Source organism: Monodon monoceros, unplaced genomic scaffold (assembly GCF_005190385.1).
Source record: "Monodon monoceros isolate NGI ecotype Baffin Bay Population unplaced genomic scaffold, NGI_Narwhal_1 Super_Scaffold_19, whole genome shotgun sequence".
NCBI classification, from domain to species: domain Eukaryota; kingdom Metazoa; phylum Chordata; class Mammalia; order Artiodactyla; family Monodontidae; genus Monodon; species Monodon monoceros.
The window spans coordinates 52,520,033-52,546,045 of record NW_021703775.1 but is presented as its reverse complement, the minus strand read 5'-3'; the positions used below and the strand labels follow the sequence as shown (position 1 = coordinate 52,546,045).

Here is a 26,013-nt window from a genome sequence, read left to right as displayed (position 1 = left end):
CCTACGTGGGCAAGTTTCCTCTTGAAATGTGTCCTGCTTCTGTGCACTTTAGAGTTGGTTATCTCAGAGTGACTGTTTAGCATTCCTTTTCCAGTGTGCACAGTGGCTGGTTTGGCGATCTGGTGAAGAGTTTCTGATTAGTGAACAAAGCATAAATAATATTTTAGAAAAAGATTAAGTGATGTCTTTAAAATGTGTAGGCTGAGTCTCTAAAGCTTAAATTCTGAGAAATGAAGGAAAGAAGAAAAGGCATAGAGTGGGTTGGTCATTACTTGAATTAAGGATTATTTAAAAACAATATCCACATTAATAAAAAAATTTAAAGTTATGCTAATAATTTCCTAGTGTGTTATGTGTGGAATGTCCTAATTATTTATTGTGTAAACAAGGACACAAACCATACACAGGAACTGTCCCAGGCAGATTGGTTGATACGGTCACCCTAGTTAAGGGCAACAATAAGGAACAAATAAACTAATAAGGTAATTTTTGATAATGATATTTGGCTTGAAGAAGACAAAACAGAATGACTTAATAGAGTATGGGAAGTGGAAATGAGCTTAATCAAACTTGAAAATGTTATAAATACACTCTTGAAATCTCCAACTTTCCTGATAACTAATAAAAGGCTTTTCTTTTTCACACTCATATAATTTTTCTTTTTAAAGTCATCCTGCATCTTAGCTATTGAAATATTAAAAATATTGAAATATTTTCTGTCCTTCAAGATGCAGTTCAAACCCACTTCCTTCATTAATCTGTACTTAACCTCCCCATCAGTGGGTGCGCTCCCCTCCCCAGAGCTCTTGTGGTGCTTTGCAGGAGCAGCACCTCTGATACTGCCTTGTAAGTGTATGGGTGAGTTTCCTTCCAACCCCCAGCCCCCAGCATGGTCCTAGTACCTGCTTCTTACAAAGGAAATGCTTTGCAAAGTGATGTTTTGATGGAATAGAGCCCAAAACCCTAAACCCAAAAATACACTCCCCACTTCCTGGCCCTCCCTCTGTAATCTCCATTTAAATTCTCCTGCAGAGGGCAACTTCTAATCACCTCTCACATTTGCCATTTCCAGTAACTTTTCCTTGAAGGACTGGCTGCTTCCTGTAATTAATAGGTATTTTTCCTTGAGGTTGAGGGTTTTTTTTTTGAGGGGGTTTCGTTGTTATTACTTGAAGAAAATGTTCCAGGTTTCAGTTCAGTTTACTGCCTTCTGTCCCCTGGAATGTGGGCCTGGGAGATCCCTTGTTTACTTTGTGTCTGTTCAGCCTCTGTTTTTATCATCCTGTTCCTTTGTGCTGGTTTTTGATATAAATCAAAATTCTGACTTAAATCTGCCTTAAAATTCTTTTGTTGCCTTTTGACACTCTGTGTGGTCTGACAGCCACCCACATAGGGGAACTGAGGTACAATGAGGACAAAGATAAGCAGCCTGTTACAGGGGAAGAGCCCCAAGGCCAGGAGTCAGGGGACTTTGCGCTTTGGTCTCTGTGACCTCGGGACAGGCTGATTGTAGGAAGCCACATAGAGTCCCACAGAAAGTTACTGGAGGCTGAATGCTAAACTCAACTCTGGCTCTGCATTTAGGACTCTGAACTAGAAGCACCGCCCCCCACCCCCACCCCACGCCACTATCTACTAATTATCCTACGAGGTCCCAAGTACAGTTTCATTCCCCTATCTCTTCTCAGCCAACTCTAGAATTCTCTTCTGTATAAATTCTTGGCTTCAGCAATAGCCAAAGGAAATAGAATGTGGATCACATAGGTAATTGTCAGTTTTCTAGAAACCACATTAAAAAAGTAAAAGAGGAACGAGTGAAATTAATTTTAATAATATACTTTGTATACTCCAACACAGCCACTGTATCACTTCAACATATAATCAATATAAAAATATAAATGAGCTATTTTACATTCTTTCTCTTCATACTGGGTCTTCAAGGTCCAGCGTGTGTTTTACATTTACAGCATATCTCAATTCAGACTAGTCAACACTGCAAGTGCTTGATAGCCACATGGCAAGTGGCTACGCACCGGACAGTGCGACACAGATCACGTGACCATCGGGGCCATGATTCTTCTTCTTCGTACCTTGGCACTTAGCCCAGCATCTGGCCTGGATTAGGTGCTCAAAAACCATGTGTAGAATAAATTAACAATAGTGTAGTCTTGGTTTTAAGTATAAAATATGAACAAGCACCCCAATAAAGATGTTTAAAAAAAAAAATATGAACAAGCCACAGATTTTTTTAAATGTTATGCATCGATGTTAAAGGTCAAAGGTTATTGCTAGAAGATTAATTTGCTGTTGTTTGTAGAACTAGACCTTGCTATTTGAATTTCACCCATGTTCAACAAATTCTAAATATTTCTGTCTCAATATAAATATTTCCATCTTAGACCTATTCCTTTTATTTTTAATCCTTCAACTAAAAAAACCCAAACTTTATTTATTTTTCATGGCTTTGACTTTTTCATTCAGGTATTCAAGAAAAGCTAGATTACATCACAACTTTAAATATAAAAACTGTTTGGATTACTTCATTTTATAAATCATCCCTTAAAGATTTCCGACATGGTGTTGAAGATTTCCGAGAAATCGATCCCATTTTCGGAACAATGAAAAATTTTGAGAATCTGGTTGCAGCCATACATGATAAAGGTAAATTGAATGGAAGGTGGGTGGGATGGGTTAAGAAAAGCATTTCTCCAAATGCTTAACTTAAAGCATTTTTTCCTTCACTGTTACATTATTCTAATATAATCTTGTCCTAACATTTGAAATGTTTTCATTCATCAGGTTTAAAATTAATCATCGATTTCATACCAAACCACACCAGTGATAAACATGCTTGGTTTCAATGGAGTCGGAACCGGACAGGGAAATATACTGATTATTATATCTGGCATGACTGTACCCGTGCAAATGGCAAAACCATACCGCCCAACAACTGGGTAAGTACCGATGTGCTTGATTTACAGAGGGAAAATGGGCAGCTCTTTAGTGACTAAACTGGTTATTTACAAAGCCCTGTTAAAAGAAAAAAAAATGATGGGTATAGTTTATGGGAAGGGGAACAAGTTTCCCAAAGAAATAGAAATAAAGTCCCAAGCCTCCTAATCATTTGATTTTGGATTTGGATTTTTCATTTTATTGTAGAGCTGATGTATTTCAGCAAATTAAAACCTATGCTCTCTATTAATGTCTTCTTCCTTTACTTCCCACTCTGTCCAGCTTAAACTCCATGTCCTATTTGTTCAGTAACTGTCTTGCTACTCTTCAGACCCCTTTGCCTTTCTGGCTTTTTGACTCCACTGTCGAACAAAACACTAGCCATAAATAAACCCAACCATCCATTTTCTCTTTACCTGATCCTCGGTATCGAAGCCTCTGGACACACTCATTGTCCCCACCTGAACTGATCCGGCCATTCGTTTGGGGGAAGTTTACTAAATCCAGCTGATCAACATACCCTCCCGCCTCTTGCCTTCTCCCCATCTTATCACTCTCGGCAGCAAACTCTACTTTAAAGAAAGAACAGAAGCCATCACACCTGCCCCCATTCCCACCCTCTTCCTAGTCCCTTCTTTTGCAGCTAAGACCATGTCTCTCCTGTCTGGGGTTACCAGACTTACAAATGAAAATTCAGGAAGCCCAGTGAAATCTGAGCTTTAGATAAACAGTGCATAATTTTTTAGTGTAAAATATTGCATGGGACATACTTACACTAAAACAGTATTTGTTGTTTATCTGAAATTCAGATTTAATTGGATGTCTTATATTTTATCTGGCAACTCTACTCTTGTCCCAGGACAGTCCCTCTGCCCACTCTAGTTCACCTTCTCTCCTGCTTTCTGCGGAGCCTTTTCCTCTGGATCATCTGTCCCCCCTCCAGGGCCTCCTTCTTGACCTCCATAAACATTTAAAGAGGCTGACTCCTGGGCATCAACTTTTAGATGACCCAAGGGCACTCAAAGGACACGTGTCAAAGCCGACTGTGTGATCTTCTCCTCCAACCTCCCGTATCCCAGGTTCCATGAATGGCACTAATGTGCAGCCTGGTGAACAGGCCTTTAGCAAGTCCTGGCACTTTCACGTCCCTAATTTTTCTTTTCCCTGATCCACCACCTTTGAAAGTGATGATGACATTAGCAAACATTTGCTAGAGGCTTACTGTGTGCCAGGCTCTGTGCTAAGTGTTTTATATTCATTAGTTTATTTAATTCAGCCTACAATCTTATGAGTTAGGCTTTAATTCCTATTTTGCAGAGAATAGACCAAGGCAGAGAAACGTTAAGCGCATGGCCCTGGTTCACAACTAATACATGAAAGGGCTGTGGACTGGATCTAGTCTAATTTTTACCGAGTGAACATAAATTGGTCTCAATTTTACATTTCTCTAATTGCTAATGATTTATCTAATTCCTAGTTATTAATGTAGTAGTTGCCTAATTACTAATGATGTTGAACACCTTTTCATCCATTTATTCACTTGAGCTTCCACTTCTGTGGAACACCTGTTTAATGGTTTCTTTCCCCAGTTTTTTGTTGGATTGTTTGTCCCTTTGAAATAGATTTGTGGAGTTCTTGTTTTGTTTTGTTTTTGTATTTTGTATACTGGTCTTTCTGTATACTGATATATACTGTAAAAATATTATCCTGGTTTGTATCCACGTGGGCCATGAGGTGATCTGGCGAGAGTATGTTTCCTCAAAAGGCGTCAGCTACTACTTAGCTTGGGCCAGTTGTTGCCATGGAAATGTGGACCCAGTGTGACTAGGTCTTCCAACTAAAAAGAAAATATTATGCAAAATCCCTCAGTTTGTAAATGCTATCCAGATGTTCTCTTTAGTGTGAAATGAACAAATGGCTCAAGACAGAGCCCTGAGGAACCCTCACACAAGTTCCTCCTTCTGGAAATGCCACGGACATGAGCATTTCTAGAAGGAGGAAAGCCGCACCCATGTCAAACGCAGCTGGGAACCAACACTTGAAGTTGCTAGATTTCTTTTATTCCCGAGGACTAGTAGAGTTTTAATTTGAATGATTCTAATACTTTTCTAAGGATACAGTTTAAACACTTGCTCTCTCTGGATTCAAGCTCCAAGACCAATACAATATGTCTTTCTCCCAAATTGGCCACCATTTGCTTTTCTTCACAAACAGGATTCCAGAGCCTGGATAGAAGATTCAAGAAAATATATTAGAAATGTCTGCTCCTTAAGCTGGCCTTTGTCCTGCCTTTGAGAGCATTGGTTTCATGTTGTGGTTGTTGGGAACAGCTTCTACTGTACAAGCACATCACAACCACACTTGTGGGGCATTAGGCCAGTGGATGGCATTTTTGGGAATTAATTTACCTAGTGCTCCCGCTGGAAAAAAAATTCTGGGGATTTGTGCACTCAGTCCTCAAGGGGCCGGGATGGCAATGATCATTCCTTTGTGGGCGATACCATCATAGGAACCGTGCTAAGCAACTGATTTGCTATTTTCTGTTTGCTAGTTAAGTGTATATGGAAACTCCAGTTGGCACTTTGATGAAGTACGAAACCAATGCTATTTTCATCAGTTTATGAAAGAGCAACCTGATTTAAATTTCCGTAATCCTGATGTTCAAGAAGAAATAAAAGTGAGTATAGACACCCACGCAAACTTCTCTGTTACATGGGTGCTTAAATGGTTATTCGATATACTTCATGTTAAAAAACAGTAATTATGCGGGCAAAATCAAGCAGTGCAATTCAGTTCTGGGATTAAGGTGTCTGAAGCAAATACAGACTCTTAGGTATGTCAGTGGCTCCTTCCTTCCTCTAACCCGAATAATCAAAGTGGGAGGGAGGCAGAAATGCCTGTTGCCTTAGCTCTGAGGTGCTCATCTGCCTGTGACAATGAGCTGGTGCGGTGAGGTGGGGCCAGAACGGGGGCTCGGGGGTCCAGCTCCTGTGTCCGGACCCAGCCCACCACTGGCTGCAGGGGGCTTCTGGGCGAGTTATTTGGCTTTTGTGTGTCTTGGATCCCTCATCCATGAAACAGGATTGATTGCAGTCTTTGTCTCAGAGAACTTTTAGGAACATTAGATGAGATAACCCATGCAAAACACTTCTGTATTCACTCAGTAAATATCAACTTATTGTCTGCTCCATGCCAGGTCCTGTTCTAAGCAATGGGAATGCAGCAGGGCATCAAAGCCCTGCCCTCAAGGAATTCCCAGTATCCTGAGGGGAAGGCAGACAATTAACAACTAAATATATAACATGTCAGGTGGTGATGAAGGCTTAGGGTAAAGAGCCTCGGAGTGCCAGGGAGAAGTTGGCTCAGAGACACCACTATATTGAGGTCCCATTTGCACAAAAACCTGACATTTGAAAGGGAGTCATGTGAACATCTGGGGGAAGAGAATTTCAGGCAGAGAGAAGAGCAAATGCAAAATTCTTGGGGGAGACTGAGCTCCACATGTTTTAGAAACGGCCTGGGGGCCGGAGTGCAGGGCTGCCAGATACAGCAAGTAAAATTACAGGACACTCAGTTAAATTTTAATTTCAGTTAAACAGAGAAGTACAATATTTGAGACATTCTTCTACTAAAAAATAATTCACTGTTTATCTGAAATGAAGACTTAACTGGTTGTCCTGTATTTTATCTGGCAACCCCACCAATGCACTGCAGTGAAATGAGGGAGAGAGTAAGGGAGCTGGGGTGCAAAAACGAGGGTGGGAGCTGATGCCGCGGGGCAGTGGATGCTGCTGTAAGGGACGCGTGCTGAGTTAGAGACAGGACGGAGAGCTCCCTCAGCGCCCCAGTTGAGAGCTGATGGGGCTCACACCTGTGTGGTGGCAGTTCCAGCAGCACGTGGCACATAATTCACAATAAACATTAGCCATATTGTTGTTTCCATTATTGCTGCTGCTTCGGCTCTGATGGGCAAGAATTTAGGTTAGTGGGGTAGTGCTCTGAGGTAGGTCAGGAGGAGACCCAAACAGAACGGGACAGGTAGCCGTGGGTCCCTTTCTACAGTTCACCACATCAGCCAAATAGAGAGGATGCAGGCTGCCAAGTTGGAGTCACTGACAACACCTGCACCCCTTAGTCTGTTCTTGTTTTGTTTTTAAATAACAGCTTTATTGAGGCATAATTCACATACCATAAAATTCACACCTTTCAAGTATATAAGTCAGTGGTTTTAGTACATTCACAGAGTAATGCAAGTATCACTACTGATTTCAGAACATTTTCATCACCTCCAAAAGAAACCCCATACCCACTCCAAGTCACTCCCATGGTCCCCTCATTTTCTCCCCCTGGGCCCTGGCAACCACTAAGCTACTTTCTGCCTCAATGGATATGCCTGTTCTGGACATTTCATATAAATGGAATCATACAGTACCTATCTAAATGTCTATGATTTGTATCTATATTTATAATTTGTATTTAACTATTTGAGAAACTGTTTTCCAAAGCAGCTGGACCATTTTACATTTTTACTAGCAGTATATGAAGTTTCCAATTTCTCTGCATCCTCACCAACACTTGTTATTGTCTGTATCTTTGATTACAGTCGTCCTAGTAGGTGCGAAGTGGTATTTCACTGTGGTTTGGATTTGCGTTTCCCTGATGGCTAATGATGTTGAGCATCTTTTCATGTGATTATAGTTTGTTTGTATATTTTCTTTGGAGAAATGTCTATTCACATCCTTTGTCCATTTAAAATTGTGTTATTTGTCTTTTTTGTCAGGTTGTAAGAGTTCTTTATGTATTCTGGATATGTGATTTGCAGTTAATTTTCTTCCTTTCTGTAGGTTGTCTTTTTACTTTCTCGATGGTGCCCTTTGAAGCACAAGGGTCTTTAACTGTTATGATGTCCAATTTATGTTTTTTTCTTTTCTTGCTTATGCTTTTAGTGTCACATTTAAGAACCATTGCCTAACCCAAGGTCATGAAGATTTAACTCATGTTTTCCTTGGAAGAGTTTTGTAGTTTTAGCTTTTACACTTAGGTCTCTGGTGCATTTTTTGTTCATTTTTGTATATGGTGATAGGGAGTCTAACTTCATTCTTTTCCACGTAGCTATCCCGTTATCACGGCAGCATGCGTTTACAAAAGATTATTCTCTCATCATCGAACTATCTTAGAACCCTTTTGAAAATCAATTGATCATAAATGTCGGGGTTTATTTCTACACTGTCAGTTCTGTGCCATCAATCTATATGTCTGTCCTTATGCCAGTACTGTCTGGATTACTATAGTTGTATAGTAAGTTTTGAAATTGGGAAGTGTGAACTCTACAACTTTGTTCTTCGTTTTAAGACTGTTTGGCTATTCTGGGTTCTTTGCATTTCCCTATGAATTTTATTATTTGTTTGTCAGTTTCTGCAAATAAGCCTGCTGGGATTGTATTGAATCTATGGATCAGTTTGGGGGAGTATTGCCGTCTTAACAATATTAAGTCTTCTGATCCACGGACGCAGGATGTCTTTCCATTTACTTAAGGTCTCCTTTAATTTCTTTCAACAATGTTTTCAGTGTACGAGTCCTGCACTTCCTTTGTTAAATATATTCCTATAGACTCCTTAGTTCTAAGACTATTTTTACTATATATGTTTTCCAGAATTTAGATGAATTGCTTTGCGACCTCGAGGAGTAGGCACCTTGTCAAGGCAGCCTTGTCTCAGTTGGGAGAGGGGAGGTAGATGTGGTCAGCCAGCTAACTAGGGGTTAGTTTTAAGCTTCTCTGTTGGAGTGTGGACTCTCCTCTTCTCCATCGCTGAAGATCATCTGCATTACTCACACCCCCTCTTTGGGCCCCTGCCACTCTTATTAGGCACTTACTTTGTGCTTTACCTGGATCATCTCATTTAATGCTCAGAAGAAGCCTAACTTAAGAGATTTTATGACCATTTTACCGAGAAGGAAACTGAGGCTTAGAGAGGTGACATCACCCACCTTGGGAGTGAGGGGACAGGATTCAAACCCAAGCACTGAGATTCTGGAGTCCACATTCTTAGCCACAACTCCACACCTGATTTGAGGCAAACTACTTCTCTCTGTGTGTTTCACTTTTCCTGCATAGTTTTTTAAAAATTAATTAATTAATTAATCTTTGGCTGTGTTGGGTCTTCACTCCTGCACGCAGGCTTTCTCTAGTTGCGGCGAGCGGGGGCTACTCTTTGTTGCGGTGTGCGGGCTTCTCATTGCGGTGGCTTCTCTTGTTGCGGAGCACAGCTCTAGGCGCAGGGGCTTCAGTAGTTGTGGCTCGCTGGCTCTAGAGCACAGGCTCAGTAGTTGTGGCTCACGGGCTTAGTTACTCCACGGCATGTGGGATCTTCCCCGACCAGGGCTCGAACCCGTGTCCCCTGCATTGGCAGGCGGATTCTTAACCAGTGCGCCACCAGGGAACTCCTCTGCATAGTTTTTTGCGAGGAGGTTTTCAACTGGAAATTCATAAATGGGAATATAAATCAGTTGTTTTATCTGGCAGTGGATTTCTCCAGGCTCGTTGTAACAATGTTGATGGATTGTCTGGAGATTTGTAGACAAGTGTGATAAATTTTGCCAAAATGTGCCAGCAATACATAAATCCTTTTTTGGCTAACCCAGCTGTTCTCTTGCAGGCATCCAGGCAGTGGAGTATGTGAATAGGAGTCTTATTTACTGGACCTGCAGGATGAAATCCCTCTTGAGATGAATCATTATTGCCTCTGGTTGAGAGGTTAGACATTTTTGTAAGGCTGGTTTAGAAGACTTCTTATTAGAAGTAAATAAGAAAGGCTGAAAGCTGTAAGGGAAAGTTCTTTGCTCATGGAAAGGGACCTTTCAGATGAAGGGGCTTCCGACACCCTCCTTCCCCCCAGCAGCACTTACCTCTGCAGCAGAGTTAAGCAGGTTAATAATTTGCAACGCTGAGAGTCTGTGGTGGGGAGGCATTTGGAATGAGCCCTGCTTGCAGACCAGCTTGTACTCAGAGTCTGAGCCTTCTTCTGCTGGGCTCCCATCCGATTTCAGCTTATTTGCACAGTGGGAGGCTGTCAGGGCAGCACGGAGCACCCTTCTCTCCTCTTAGTCCTCCCCCCTCCCCCTGCCTTGCACTGGCCGTTTGGGACTTGGCTCTGCTCCGAACCTCTCAGGGCTAGAGCATTTTCAGCTGGAGAAGTCAGGAGGTTTCCTCAGAGGAGGTGGGAGCTTATATTTGTCTAGCATTTTTTTTTTTTTTTTGTGGTACGAGGGCCTCTCACTGTTGTGGCCTCTCCTGTTGCGGGACTCCGGACACACAGGCTCAGCAGCCATGGCTCACGGGCCCAGCCGCTCCGCGGCATGTGGGATCTTCCCGGACTGGGGCACGAACCCGTGTCCCCTGCATCGGCAGGCGGACTCTCAACCACTGCGCCACCAGGGAAGCCCCTGTCTAGCATTTTATACTTTTCTGATCACTTTGGTTTTTACTTGCCCTCCAAATCCCTTACTTGACAAATGAGGAAACTGAGGCCCAGAGAGGTGAAGTGACCAGTGGATGAGCTGTAGAGCAGGGAGGAGACTCCGATGGCCTGGCCCCATGTCTGGGGCTCAGTGTGACCCTGAAACCACCACATGGGAAGGCTGAGCCCTGGTGTAGGGGAGTAGTATGTTCATGGCAGCTGGGGACTGGGAACCAAGATGCCCTCCTGGCTTAAGATGGAATCAGAGCATAAATGTTGGCTCTGCTCTGCCCCTATTAAGCATGGTATTGCTGGAGAGAAGCAGCTCAATTCAAAATAAAATTTACTCATTACCTGCTTTATAAACCATCTCTGTGCTTCATGCTAATCACTGCCTGTTCTGTATGCCACGCACTTCATTCTAAATCATTCCCTCATTTAACAGTATGTGTTGTGTATTGGCCATTTGCCAGGGTATGATGGTTGATAATATGGGCCCATGTTGTGGCCCTCACAGGCTATAATATTATATTATATTCTGGAGGGGGAGGTAGACAAACAGGAAATTACAATAAAGTGTGCTGAGTGGTCATGACAGTGGGAAGTAGGAGAATGCAGGGCAGGCACCTAACCTGGACACAGAGTGGGAGAGACTAGGGTACGCTTTACAGAGGAAGCAGTGTTAACCTAGAGGATGAGTAAGAATGAGCCAAGAGAAGAGGGCTTCCCTGGTGGCGCAGTGGCTGGGAGTCCTCCTGCCAGTGCAGGGGACGCGGGTTCGTGCCCCGGTCTGGGAGGATCCCACATGCCGCGGGGTGGCTGGGCCCGTGGGCCATGGCTGCTGGGCCTGCGCGTCTGGAGCCTGTGCTCCGCAACGGGAGAGGCCACAGCGGTGAGAGGCCCGCGTACTACAAAAAAAAAAAAAAACAAAAACAAAAAGAGAAGAGACACAGGTGGGAGCGTTCCCCGCAGAGAGGAAGCAGGATCACGGCACAGTGAAGGTGCTGGGAGTTGTCCAATACGGAGACATGTTGTCCGGGGGTGGGGGTGGGGTGACAGGACGAGATGAGACAGGAGGGTAGGAACCAGGTCATAAGCGGCATTGGAGGCCACGGTAGCATTGGGTTTAAAAGGTCTTGGGCAGGGAAATAATTTTTGATTTGCATTTGGAAAAAATCAATCTGGTTGTGGAGAAGGGGCTTGAGTAAGGCAGGTTCGAAGGTGGAGGGACCAGGGAGGTGGATGGTACAGTGACCAGGAAAGAATGGTGGGGGCTTTGGGCCAGTGAGGGTGGTGGGGTTGCAGAGGCATCATCAGGCCTTAGAGAGGAGTCCAGTGTGACTCCCAGGTTTCAGATTTGAATGCTGGCTGGGTGGTGGGACTGCTTCCTGGGATGGGAGACATGGGAAGAGCAGGGGTGGCGGGGGGGTGGTCTCAGTCATGCAGAGTCTGAGCTCTCTGAGAGACATCCAAGTGCTCAGTGGATAGCTGGATATAATGACATGGAACTCAGGGGAAGGTCTGGTCTGGAGATAAGACTTTGGGATTTGTTGACACGTGGACAATGCCCACAGAGGTCAGGTAGGTAATATCAGTGAGAGGACTGGGCCAGCTGAGGTGAACAAGGGGGCCAGTTGTCACTTAGCTCGTAGGGGTTGTTGTCATGTGGAAATGAGGGCCAGGTGTAGCAGGTCCTGCAACTAAAAAAAATAAAAGTAAAGGAAGGCCAGATAACAAATGGATAAGGCGCCACACAGGGTTCCAATTCTGACGCACCACTTATTGCCGTGTGACCTTGATCAAGGTACATCATCTCCTTGTGCCTCAATTCCCCCGATGGTAAAACAGGAATAATAATGGTACATACTTTGTGGGGTTGTTTGGGGATTAAATGGTTTAACCTTTGTAAAGCACTTAGGACAGCGTGTTGCTTTTGTATAAGCATTAATACTTGTTAAATAATCAATAAATGATAGATAAATGAGTCAATGCTGTTGTGAAGCGAAATGAACAGAGGGTATAAGATGGAGCCCCAAGGAGTATTAATATTTAAAGGAGTGTTGAGCAGACAGAGGACTAGCAAACCAGAAGCGGGGTATCCTAGAGCCAAGGCGTATGAGTATTTCTAGACAACAAGGTTAGTCTGTGTTGTCAGACATGGCAGACAGATCAGGTAATATAAAGACCAAAGCGTCAGTTGACTCTGGCAGCAGTACCCCTAATCCTCACAGAATTCCTGCAAGGCAGGTATTATTTTATTGATGAGGAAACGAAGGTTTTTGGAGGTTATGCAGATAAGCTAACTCATGCAGCTGGACAGTGGGGGAGATGGGATGGTACCCAGATGGGTCAGATTCTGGAGCCCATGATCTATGTATCCTGCTTCTGGAAGAGTTAACAAAGAATTTTACCCAGGTTTCTGGAGAGCAGTAGGCTTGGTTTACTTTCCTTGCTTATAAGCAGAGGATATGGCTTTCTCTCTGTCCTTCTGAAATAGCCTGTGCTTTCTCATTCCTTCTTGAGATGGATGACCTGGGATTTATGTCATTATCAAGAGGATGTCTTATATATCATCACATGTAAGAGCAGAGCTTTTCTCTGTTCCAAACCTGGCTTTTTAGGTAAATGGGCCCAGTAACTTCAGTCATCTCAAAAGGAAAGATTTGCCTCGAGGTTTCGAGAATTTGGATATCAATACAGTAAGTCCCCTACATACGAACGAGTTCCCTTCCGAGAGCGCGTTCGTAAGTCCAATTTGTTTGTTAAGTCCAACAAAATTAGCTTAGGTACCCAACTAATATAGTCAGCTATATAATACTGTACTGGAATAGATTTATAATACTTTTTACACAAATAATACATAAAAAACAAACACAAAAAATAAAGAAAACATTTTAAATCTTACAGTGCAGTACCTTGAAAACTACAGCAGTACAGTGCAACAGCCGGCATACAGAGGCTGGCGTGGAGTGAACAGGCAAGAAGAGTTACTGACTGGAGGAGGGAGAGGGGGTGGCAGATGGTAGAGCTGAAGCTGCAATTTCACTCACGCCTGATGTTGATGGCACAGGTTCTGGTTCCTCGCTGGATTCAGTTCTATCTACCCTCTTGAAAAAACGATCCAGTGATGTCTGGGTAGCAGCTCTCATCCTCTTCCCGTATCTCCAGTAAGGATACTGTACTAATACAGTACTGTACAGTAAAGTACACAAAAGCACAACCACATGTAGAGGAGGCATGCGCGTGACGATGTATGCCAGATGCATGAACTAACTTACGTGATTGTACATGCGAACGCACGTTCGCATCTTTGAAAGTTCGCAACCTGAAGGTTCATATGTAGGGGACTTGGTGTAATGCTGAACTGATTCCTTTTTCACTCAGAGAAGCAAGTTGTTTAAAGAGAAAAGAATGAAAATGTGCCTGGTGGAACAGGACTGTGTGATGTCATGGGAGTTAGTCAGAAATCGGGAACACAGTGTACTGTCCCCAGAGTCCTGTTGTCCCTACGTGGGTCACCCAGACCTGGTGGAACCAGGCTCCTTGCCCATTTCCGCATCTGGCCCCTGGGGGAGCTTAATTGGCATAAAGAGAGGGTTAACCATTAAAATCTGGAGCTGTCTTTTTTCACCTGGTTGAGAATAAATAGCACGAAGCAAATCTTTTTCAAGAGCAAATTTTGGATTATCTGGGTGAAAACCTCAGCGTTTAAAATGACTCTCAAAAACGAGCATCCAACTTTTGCTGTTTTGTTTCATCAAACAATGATAACATCTCTTCCTGGACTACAGTGAACATCCCTGCCGGGGCCGTGTGCCTACGCTGGCGTACACGTTCCTCATTCTTTAATGTTGGGTTAATAGTTAGCAATGCTGAGATCCCCAGAGTGAATGAGGACCCCATGAAGAAAATGAGTAGCTTTATTTTAGGAAATCAGTGATCAAAAGCTTAATGTTTACAGCAGCATGGTGTTTAATGTTTCCCCACATTTTTTCAGAGGCTGCTTGGATGGATTACAGTTATTTGTGCCCCACCCCCACCTAGAGCCCCTTCCAGTGTTCCCGCTTGTAGAGAACAGCGCCACCTGGGGGTGGACCCGGTTTGCGTGGGATCTGAAGCTTGTAAGAATTGGGGGACTTTTTGAAATGAAAAAGAAGAAAAGAGTATAAAATTAGGTGCAGAAGAATGAGTGCTCATTTAGAATGAAAAGCGAATGTGGGTTGGAGCCCATGCAGTGAAGGGTCCTGAAGCTTCAGCTTCGTTAGCTTCACGCTAAGTGGGCCCTTAGAGCCCACTACAAATGAGGCAATTACTGCAGATCCTGTTCTACAAATGAGGCGCCTTCATATCTGGTGACTTCTCCAGCTGAATCTCTAACCAACTGCCTTCCCTTCCCGCCATCCTGCTGCGCTGACCTCCCTAGCAAATCCTGCTCTTTCACCCCCTTGTGTAAGCTTTGTGTAACCAAAGCTCCTTTCCTTCAAAGTTTCATCGTGTCTGTGATTTAAATATTTTTGCATTAATATTTGTCCAGCTAAGGATTCTTAAAAAATCCGTGAGACCTAGGACTGTGTTTATGTTGTGTTGTATTTTGCTCATGGTTCTAGTACCAAGGCTTATTAGCTAAGTGCCTGGTCCCTAGTTGGAACCCAAATACTTATTGAATGAATGAATGAATTTGTGAAGAAGGATGCTAGATGAGAATAAATTTGTGGGTTTTGTGCCCCAAAGAAAAATTCCACTGGGTAAGGCCAGCTTAAGGGTATTTGGGTCAACTGTGGTCAAGATGAGGATTGTCAGCAGCAGAGCCTGCTCTTACATTTGAAAAATTTGTTCAAGCTTTGCCATTCAAAATCTCACCTTGAAGAGGCTGACATCAGCCTTGCGTTCAGCCTGTAGAAACCTTTGGGAGCGTTGGGACTTCCCTGGGGGTGCACTGGATAAGACTCTGCGCTCCCAATGCAGGGGGCTGGGTTCGATCCCTGGTCAGGGAACTAGATCCTACATGCATGCCACAACTAAGAGTTCACATGCCACAACTAAGGAGCCCACCTGTGGCAACTAAGACGCAGTGCAACCAAATAAATATTTTTTAAAAAGAGAAACTTTTGGGAGCCTTGAACGGCAGCACTCCAGGCTCCATATGCACATGTAGATACAAGAAACATACTTTGAATCAAGCAAGTGATTCTGGGAACAGTCCTTATTTGGGATCTATAGCTCTGTTCCCCTCACTAGGTGAGAATTGGCTTCTTCACTCCACTACTTTAAATTACAGGTGGTTCTGCTGTAATGTGATATACACATTCCTATAAAACCTTCCTTTCACCAAGGATTGAGCTGAAAGGAGAGCAGGGAGAGCCACTGTCCCTTTGCAGGAGGGTGGCTTTTGGTGGGTACAGGAGTAGGCCCAGCTGGGAGGGGTTGGCATGCGAGGGGAACTGAGACTAGGCCCTCTGCTTTTCAAGGTCACCTGGTCCTCCTAACTGCCCCAATACAGGCCAAGTCATCCTCTGCCTCCATGCTTGACTCATGCTGTACCCCAAACAGTCCAGAATGTTCTTCTAGAGTCACTTCCTGATCACATCCCACCAGCCAAGTTCAAGCTCTAGCTTTTCCTTGCTTGGCTGTGCCCACCCATATTAAATTTGATCTTCTCGGAGGTCCAATAGTCATGCAGAGTAATCTCCTCCCATGATTTTGAACCGTGTCCTGCCTTGTGTTAGGTAACTCTCTCATGTCTCATGTGTCCCCAACTACTCTGTAGATGCCTCGAAGCCAGGGAACATGCTGTACTTCTTTGGTGTCCCAACAGTGTCACACCATGTTTGACTCATTCAGCCTTGATACCTCATTCTTTCATTCCACGACTGGTTCACTAAATAACAGTTGCTGGGTCAGTGGCAAGGGAAGCAGAAATAAAAGCTGCAGTTCTTTCCCTCCACAATCTCCCAGTCTGGTGGAAGAGCCCTTCATGATTGGGCGCTTAATTGGTGATTTTCTCTGTTCGGAGTGACCTTGAAGGAACTGGGCATGGGGCAGATGAAGTACGTTCCCAGTTTCTCTTGAGTCCCATCTTTCATTTTGAGTGGATTCTTTAAACTTTGGGAACATGCTCATAGCATCAATTACAAATGTAACATTCTGAACTCAAATATGAGAGAAGAATGGGAGCCCATAAATGCAGTTATTCAAAGTTCATTATGCTCAGACACTGTGGTGCTAAATAGGTAAGAATACGAGTGCTGTGCTTGTTTTATATGTGGAGGTGACTGTTTTATGATGGAAGTCATTAACAGACAAGGCCTTTATTAAACCTTATGACAACAATGTGTGGTTAACGTAACCAAGTGTTTCGCTTCTTCATGTTTAGGAAATTATACAGTTTTGGCTCTCAAAGGGTGTCGATGGCTTTAGCTTCGATGCTGTTCAATTTCTTCTAGAAGCAAAGCATCTGAGAGACGAGGCCCAAGTGAATAAGAACCAAGTCCCGGTAAAGTTTTAAACATATACGTATATATGTTTTAAAAATATATTTTTAAATATATATTTATATATTTAAAAATGTTATATATGTATATATTTTTTCTGAAAATGTCATCAGAGTGTTGTCTTTTTTAGCCTGAGACACCACTTACCAGAGGGAAGTGTTTTGAATCATTTTCTTTAGAAAATACAGAGGAGTTTCGAATGCATGTGACCAGATATTTCCTTCCACTGCTTCCTCCTGAGTGATCCCTATAGGAGTCCCTCGAAGACGAGGTTTCTGGAGGGCATGGACAGTGTGGACTCCACCGAAGGCCATAACTTACTGTGATTTTGTCAATCACTCAAGCTCAGGGGAGGCGGCCTAAATTCCCCAAGTGCTTTTGTAGTCATTAAAGGACACACAGGTAGAAGGGAAGGGAACTAACACTTGCTGAGTGTCAGTTGTATGCTATTTGTTGTATCCATTTAACTCTCTCAACATCTTGTGAGGTTTCATGATCCCCATTTAGCAAATCTTAGAGAAATTAATTTATCAGGGTGACAGAGGTGATAAACAGAATTCCACCCAAGCCTGCTACAGAATTTGGGCTCTTTGTGCTTCCACACCAGTGGTTCTCAACCTTCCTCCCATGTCACACGTGAGAGAGTAATAATCCCATGCCCCCCTCACTCCTCTAGTTGACCACCATTCTACAGTCTCTCTGTTTTCAATGGCCAAGTAGACAGTAGTCCTAAAATGCATTCCAAAATAACGGATTTGTACATTTACACAATGAAATGTCAAAATAAATGAATTATAGTGACACAGCAATATGGGTCAATCTTAGTGATATAACGTGTAGCAAAAAAATCTAAAATTATTATATATAGCATGATGCCCTTTTTAGAAAGTAAAATTAAATTCATATGGTCACCAGCTTGATAGTCCTGAGTAACAAAGGGAAGCTGGCCACGCATGGGCTAATTATGAGACCATGTCATGAACCAAAGTTTATGATTAAGCTTTTTTTTTGCACATGATTTCCAGTAGAAAGGAAAAATGAAGGGGAAAAAAGGTCGTGTATTAGTCAGTTGTCCCAAAGAGAAGCACTTATCCTTGGAGAAGAAATCTCAAAATAACCTTGCTAATTATAATAAGATGTCCTAAGACAGGCATATGTTTCCAGTCAAGACAAATGACCAGAACAATGGGTTTTGTGTGCTACCCAAGAAAAACTTAAATAACATGTAATTTCTGGAAGACATCTAAGATTTCAAAAAACTTCCCTTGATCTAGCAAGGGAAAATCACTTATAAAAAAGGGGTCCACTGAATGGATAGCAACTCATGGACTCTCTAGCCTGTCCATGTCCTAACCCAGGACTTACAAACTGAGCCTGTATTAGACATAATCTTTTACTTTGATTCCAGAAGATTACTGTAACCCTAGGAAGGCAGAGAATGAGTATCACAAAAAATTACTAAAACCCTGGAAAAGTATAACGGTAAGAATAAAGGACAGAAATGGTAAAGAAACAAACTTAAATGCATGATATTAATAGTTTTGTAAGCAGATAATGTAATAATACACTCTATAATTAAGATAATTTGTTTTGTTTGCCTTTAAAAATGTCTGGTGTATTTGGGACAATAAAATGTTTAGGAGGATTTTATTAAATACATTTGTAATCAGTGTTTAGGTGTTTGGTAAAATTTAACTTGTTTACTAGATTTTAGTTAATAATTTATACACAAAATGAAACACTAATAGTTTCTAATGTTCTTTTCCATCCACAAATTCCCTTGAGCAGCGTAAGTCCTAGGACCATCTTTGAGCATGTGTGTCTCGGCTTGAGCCCTTTGAAGAGACAGTTCGTATTCACATGAGGCCAGCTATGGGCATTTGACATGATGGTAACCATGCTGTCCTGTTTTCAAAGGACACAGTCACTCACTACTCGGAGCTATACCATGACTTCACCACCACGCAGGTGGGAATGCACGACATTGTCCGCAGCTTCCGGCAGACAATGGACCAGTACAGCAGGGAGCCTGGGAGATACAGGTAACCACGGGCGCAGTGTGTGATCTGCACTTTATCCCTCACAACCAAGCATTCTTAAGAGATTCAGTTATAATTTAATAAACCGCATAATTACAATGTATCATAACTCAGTTATGCTAGGGCCTGGTATAGTCTCTCACGTTCCTTAACTTTGCTGATTTTGTTTCCTCTTTCGTAAAATGAAGCAAATCCCGCAGTACTTATTCACAGGAATTTTGTGAAGATTAATTAAAAGATAATATATTATCCAAAGGTTAGTCATTAACCATTACTATTTTTTATCATTATTTGACCTGTTAGCATGCAAATGGTTCCAACTAAACTGTTAGCCGTTAGGTTAGTTAACATGTCTCAGTTTTCTCAACAATTAAAAAGTGATGATGACACCCCCATAAGGTTGTTGTGAGATTACATGAGATAATGTCTGTGAAGCACTTAAAACAATGCCTGGCACATAATAAACACTCAACGAATTTAACTCTTATTGTGTTTATATAGATTACCCAATAGAATCAGTGGAAAAGGAGTTCAAGAAATTTCTTCTCCTTAAAGTAGGTCCTCTGATCACTATTCCCACTTTACAGATGAGGAGACTGAGACTCTGAGCATGCAGGTAATGGTCACATAGGTAGTGGCCACAGAGATGGGACTGGAACTGAAACACGTGAGCTCCAGATACTATGTAACTTATCCATTAATGTAATGTCTCAAACAGCTAAAACCAGCACTGATGTGGGTCATTTCAGGCTCATGTCTTCCCTGAAGAGTGTTTGGTTCTCAACAACTGAGCGTGCACCCCAATAATAAAGTGAGACTTTATAGGGATTCCAATACAAGGGGAATTTGGGGGAACCCCTCTTACCTTATACGCAGACATATACTGTACATTCTAAGTGGAGTGATGAGAATTGCTAAATAAAGTCTTCCTGCAAGTTACTGAGTTTCATTCAGAGTTAGAAAGAGAAGAACAGTGTTGACTGAGATCCAAACGTGTTTCTTTTAGACATGGCTTAGTATTAAGCTAGTCTTTGGGTTTAATATGAGAAATTGCCAGGTGACCCAGTGTGCCACTTCTTAGTCATCTGGCTTGATTCTGCTTCCCAGTGAGCCCTAGCCAATACTGTTAACAGTATGCATTCACCTCCCAACACCCTGTCCATGAGACACAGCAGCTGCAAAGCGCTTTCCCAGTCCCGACAGGCCCTGATGTCACTGCACTGCCAACTCTTACAGGTTCATGGGGACTGAAGCCCATGGAGAGAACATTGCCAAGACCATGATGTACTACGGTCTGCCTTTTATCCAAGAAGCAGATTTTCCCTTCAACAGTTACCTCAGTAAACTAGACATGCCTTCTGGGAACAGTGTGTTTGAGGTTATCACATCCTGGATGGAAAACATGCCAGAAGGAAAATGGCCTAATTGGATGGTAAGTCCTTATGCGCAGCTCAGCATACGGGGCTGGTGTGCTTGCTGAACAGTCCTCTGAAACAAGGGGCACATTTGTCTCTAAGTGACCTTCACCTTTCCTTCATTTTGTGATTTAGTGAGCCAGATGCATCCCAGCTCCTGACCAGGTTCTTGTCATTCTTCATTCTTTTCCTTCTGGTTCTGAGACTAGATAATTTCAACTGGTCTGTCTCATTTGCTGAGTCCTTGGCCAGTTCAAATCTGTCCAGCCCGTCTAGGGAATTTTTCACTTCCTTTATTGTATTTTTCAACTGTAATTTTTTTCATAATTTCTCTTTATTGACAGTATCTATTTGATAAGGCATTGTTCACATACTTTTAAAGAATCCTGTAGATGTTGTTTAGGTTTTTGAACACGCGTATAAGAGCTGATTTAAAGTCATTGTCCACTAAGTCCAATGTTTGGGTTTCCTCAGCCAAGTTTTCTGTTGATGCTTTTCCCCCCTCTGTATGGGCCATACTTTCCTGGTTCTCTGCATGTCTTGTATTCTTCTTTGTTGTTGTTGAACACTGGATATTTTAAATAGTAAGTATAGAAATTTTGGAGATCACATTCCCCCCTCTCCAGTGTTTTGTTTCTTCAGTGACTTTCTTGGATTAATTCTGTAACGTCTGTGTTACCTGTTGCGTGTGACCATTGACGTCTCTGCTTGGTCAGCTAGTGACTGTTAAGATTCCTTAGATGCCTTGAACCTGTAAGTCTCCCAGCCTTTGCTGAGGGGCTGTGTGCGGGGTGGGCATGCTTTCAACACTTTGGCAGGCAGCTTACAGCTCCGCCTTAGTCTTTCCTTTCTGCTTGAGTTTCAGGGTTAGCCAGAGGGGAGAGATTAGATTCTTGGGGCTCCCCTGGCTACCTGTGCAGCCCTGTGCACGTGTGTAGGCTTTTAGATTCCAGGAAGATGTCAGAGCCTTACGGTCATCTTATTCTAACTTGGAAGTTTTTGGGTCAGTCTCTGTTTAGCCCAGGTTGGTAACGAACGCCGCCTCAGGCAGGTATTGATAACCAGTTGCTGCTGATTGTTTTTGGCAAGTGCCTTGGGGATAAGACAATCTGCACAGTTAGCTTTGAGTCAGACCAGATAAAGAAAAAACCCAACCAAAAGTGAGCTGCTAGGAAGGTCAAACAGTGCCAGTTCTCTAGAGATGGAGCTTTTGATGAACTCAAAACCTATTTTGGTCCTCCAGTGGCTACTAGGCTGCTGGGTTTTACATTTTCTGTTGGTTTTCAAGGCTATCTTGAATCTGAGTGGAGGGGAATGAGATTATGGCCAGTTAAAATGATACAAAGCTTGCTCTTCTGAGATCCAGCTGTTTTTCTTGAACACTCCTTGTATTGTTGTAAGCCTTTCATTTCCAAGTTCTGAAAAAGTGGATTTTTACAGTTTTTGCCAGCATTCTCCTTCCTTTCATGCTAGAGATTTTTGGAGGTCCTTACTCTACCATTCCAGAAGTACCCCCTCTCTATACAAATTTTATAATGTAGTTGTAGCACGGTTTTTCATATACTCAAAGTCTCATATCATAGGCAACTGGATCTCAGCCTGTGAGAGGCCCTGATCTCTGTCCAATGCTAATCTTGATTTCAGTTCTGAGAAAGAAAAGTGATCTAGGTTCAGAAGACTTGAGAAATCACAGGGTTTCTTGTCAGATGCTTTTGAGATAATGAAAAGAATAAACGGTGGAAAAGTTTGACCTAATTTTCTGGCCATAAAAATAGAAAAATACAATGGTCTATAAAAAGATAATTGTAAAGACAGTTTTAGTAAATCTAAAGAATAAAAAAAGCAAGCTCCCTTTTTCCTGAATTCTAACAACCAAGTTCATGTTCTCAGACTCAAGTTCAAAGGCTGGTTCTGCCTCATGACCTTGACCTGAATAAATGATGCAGTCTCTCAGAGCTTGTTTCATCATTTGTAAAATGGAAAGGTTAGGTGATTTAAATAAACTCTTAAATAAGGACTAGATGTTAAAATATGTAATCAGAACATTTAACAAAGAAATATATTTAAAAATACAAAGTCCTGTACAAAATTTCTTCTTAGACTGTAAATATTTTTGTAAAAGTTGATTTACCTTTTAACTTAAAAATTTTTTGAATAGTTCAAAAATCACACATACACAAAGGGACAGATCAGAAGTCTTTCTCTCACCCCGGTCCCCTCCACCTATTCCTTTCCTGTCAATATTCTCTTATCCAAATGTGCAAAAATATTAGTATGTACCCTCATACATTTCATCTTATTTGCAATATGAACGTGAAGTAAGCTGTTATCACCATTTTGTTGATCATAATGGCCAAGTCAGTCAGATGGTCAATTGTACAGCAAGGAACTGGGTTAGGACTCAAACGCAGGCTTGCTGATACGAAGGTACCCATGGTTAACCATGTTTTTCTGCCTGGTGGACTTTTTGTGAAATAGGGTAAATCTTTCAGCAAACTCTGTATAGAGCTGTGCTCTTAAAATAAAGTATCTGCCTTTCAGACTGGCGGACCAGACAATGACCGGCTGACTTCTCGTCTGGGGAAACAATATGTCAACATCATGAACATGCTTGTGTTCACACTGCCTGGAACTCCCATAACTTACTACGGGGAAGAAATAGGAATGAGAAATATTTTAGCCACAAATCTCAATGAAACCTATGATGTTGTAAGTTAATATAACTTAACCATGCACCACACCAAATCCTCATTTTTTGCCAAATCAGAAAATTTACTATTTCTATTCTGCTGCTGAAAATCATGATTCCTTAGCTTTTGTTTCTCACTGTTTGTTAGGCAGTGAGAATTTTTCAGCTTTCTTGATTGGGGAGCTTGTTAAAAATGCTGCTTGCTGAGCCACACAACTGAATTTCTTGTGTAGAGCCCAGGATCTGCATTTCAAAGATGTTTTCCAGCTGATTCTCAGATGCACTAAAATTTAAGAAGCCATGTTTTGAGTTTCGAACGCCCTCTACCCGAAACATGGAGTTAAGAACATTTATTATAGTGCTTGTCTGTATTGCTAGATCTCGCTTGGACATAACATAAAAGGAAGAATCCTTGTGCTAACAAATGTAATGGACAGCCTTAGGCCTGAGAAGTTTAAATTTTGTTTTTTGTTTGAGGCTATGGATCTCACAATTGTGTTGCTGGGCAGATGAAAGACCTTGAAGCTATAATTTGTCTGGTTAGCTTTCAATGGTGAGATCCAATTTCCCTAATATTTAGTCACAATGAAACCTTTTCTATTTAAGCTCCTAAATTTGTGTGTGCACTCATGCGATAACCAGGCTAAAAAGGATACAATCTAGGCTCACCTGTACATGGCTGCATGCCTGAATTCACCGATCACTGTATCACATTATGAGTTTGTAAATGGCACATTTTGAAATCCTACATCACTCATTTTTAGAGAAAAGCAGCAAAGATTCCAAGCATGTATCAATGTTGTTAGTAGTTTATTTACACTCAAGATGTCATTAACTATTTTCCAGTTGAAAGTGTAAAACTGGTTTATGTACTGAATATTAAGGCCTTTTCGTTATGAATGCTAATGAATTTGAGTACTAGCTGAGAAGTATAGGGAATTAAATACTTCTGAAGTAAATCATGGCCAAATTACATTTCTTTTAATAACCAGACCACTGTTTTTTTTCTTTATGGTCTTTTGACATAGGATACTCTTCTCTCAAAGTCACCAATGCAGTGGGACAATAGCTCAAATGCTGGTTTTTCTGAAGGCAATCACACCTGGTTACCCACCAGTTCAGATTACCACACTGTGAATGTTGATGTAAGTATCAATGAAAATTTCATGCTAACTCCAGAACAGGAAATTAGTTCATGTTGCTGACAACATACACTCACCTTGAGTTGTCTAAAACCTTAACTGATGCTCTTTAAATCAATCACATAGACTTCTTTTGCAGTTTTCATTTTTAAGGAGTTTGTAAATCATATTTTTGTGGAAATACAAACTGGTGCAGAAGTGTACCATCTGAAGTATCATACAGAATACACAACTCTTCATTGGAATGACTTTGAGCTATGAAATATTAAGAACATTTTATGGAGGGCTTCCAGCAAGCCTGCTATCCTTTCTCCATTCCACCCCTCCAAAGGAAGGAAAGAAAGTAGGAGATCAATCAATCAATCAATCGAGGGTAAGATTCTTGAGAGCAAGGCTGTTTACCTACAGAAACTGAAGCATGAATAATCCCTAAAAGTAGCTGTTCTGGAAAAGCATACCCTTCAGCTTTTGCCTATACTATTTTCTGTTCTCATGGTGATCAATTTAGCCAAGTTCAGCAAACAAATTTCTTAAACAGGAATGCATTAATTCCAGCAAAGTGCTAAACACATTTCCTTAGACCAGAAAAATGTGAAATGGCTTCAGGTGAGTTTCAGGTGTTTTCACTGGAAAACACAATCTGAACTACTTAAGGGGGAGAGAAATTACTGGCATCACATGAGGATACAAGTTTTATAGCATCTACTAAGTATTTTGAAAACAATCCCCAGATTATTCTGATACGGAACTTCAGGCAAACCCTCCTGGTTCCGACATCTCCCTGATCCAAGCACCCCAGGGATAACTTTGTTTTATATGGTCATAGGTCCTTGAAACACAAAAATTGTATATTAACATTTGTGTTTTGGATTAAGTGCACTTAATTATTTTCATTACGTCCAAATGTCCAAAATATTCCCATAGGCCAATCTGAATCCAGTATGTAAGAAATCCTACATAAAAAAGTACAGCAGCAAAGATGGAAAAATGTAAATGCAAATTAAAATAATGGTCAGATTTGTCAAGTCGTTAAAATGATCATGAGTTATGCTTGGAGGGATGCTAAACCATAATCAAATAACCGAAAGTCCCAGGCAATGCCATTTTAATAAAACACCTCCATAATAGCTCTAGAACAAGGTGAGAATTTAGGTACTTTCTAGAAGATAGAAAGTAAAATTAAGATTACAAAGAAACAAGAGCATAGAAACCATAATCTAAAATACACAGGAGAAAACAGCACTGACAGGTACAGGTCAGAGCACTGCAGTTCATCCACCGCTGCAATTGGCTGCCCCAGAATTTGCCTGAGGAAAAAACTCAGGGCCTGTTTGGTGATCATACTCGTGTTGAATGAGTAGAGCAAAGCTTGAAATAGTGTTAAACTTCTACAAGCACAGGCGAAGAAAGAAACGGAGAAGAAAACCTAATTCCCTGGGATGATTCACTGAGGAATGATCTCCAAAGTAAGAGTTTTTACTCCTCAGTTCACAGAGGCCTTAAGAGGAGGGTAGGACCCTAGGTAGCTGGTCACCATTAAACAGGAAAAGAACCCCTACACCCCAAAGACAAACCAGACCTACCTCCAAGTTGGCTTCTCACAGTTAGTAGAGGCAGGCAACTGAAGACGGGCAAACAAGGAGTATCAAATACAAAAGTAAATGAATCACCAAAAATCACACTACATTTGAGAAAAATTAAGGCCATGAAAGAGAAACACCATTCCTAACAAAACATTGTAGAAAGCGAAGAAAATGTAACATAAGACTTCATTCTTAGTAAAACTGCTCCCTCCCTGAGAGACTATTGTTTTATGTAGCCCTTGACA

General features: G+C 41.8%; 1 protein-coding gene across 1 annotated transcript in view; it reads left to right on the top strand.

Moving 5' to 3' along the window:
* SLC3A1 (solute carrier family 3 member 1) overlaps positions 1–26,013 on the top strand; it is a 35,933-nt gene that overhangs the window by 5,265 nt on the left and 4,655 nt on the right. Inside the window, exons 3-10 of the mRNA XM_029232179.1 lie at positions 2,482–2,661; positions 2,800–2,954; positions 5,504–5,629; positions 16,783–16,902; positions 18,818–18,942; positions 20,176–20,371; positions 22,896–23,063; positions 24,072–24,188. Of these exons, the coding sequence (XP_029088012.1) occupies positions 2,482–2,661; positions 2,800–2,954; positions 5,504–5,629; positions 16,783–16,902; positions 18,818–18,942; positions 20,176–20,371; positions 22,896–23,063; positions 24,072–24,188 (1,187 nt within the window). The remainder of the gene's footprint in view (positions 1–2,481; positions 2,662–2,799; positions 2,955–5,503; positions 5,630–16,782; positions 16,903–18,817; positions 18,943–20,175; positions 20,372–22,895; positions 23,064–24,071; positions 24,189–26,013) is intronic.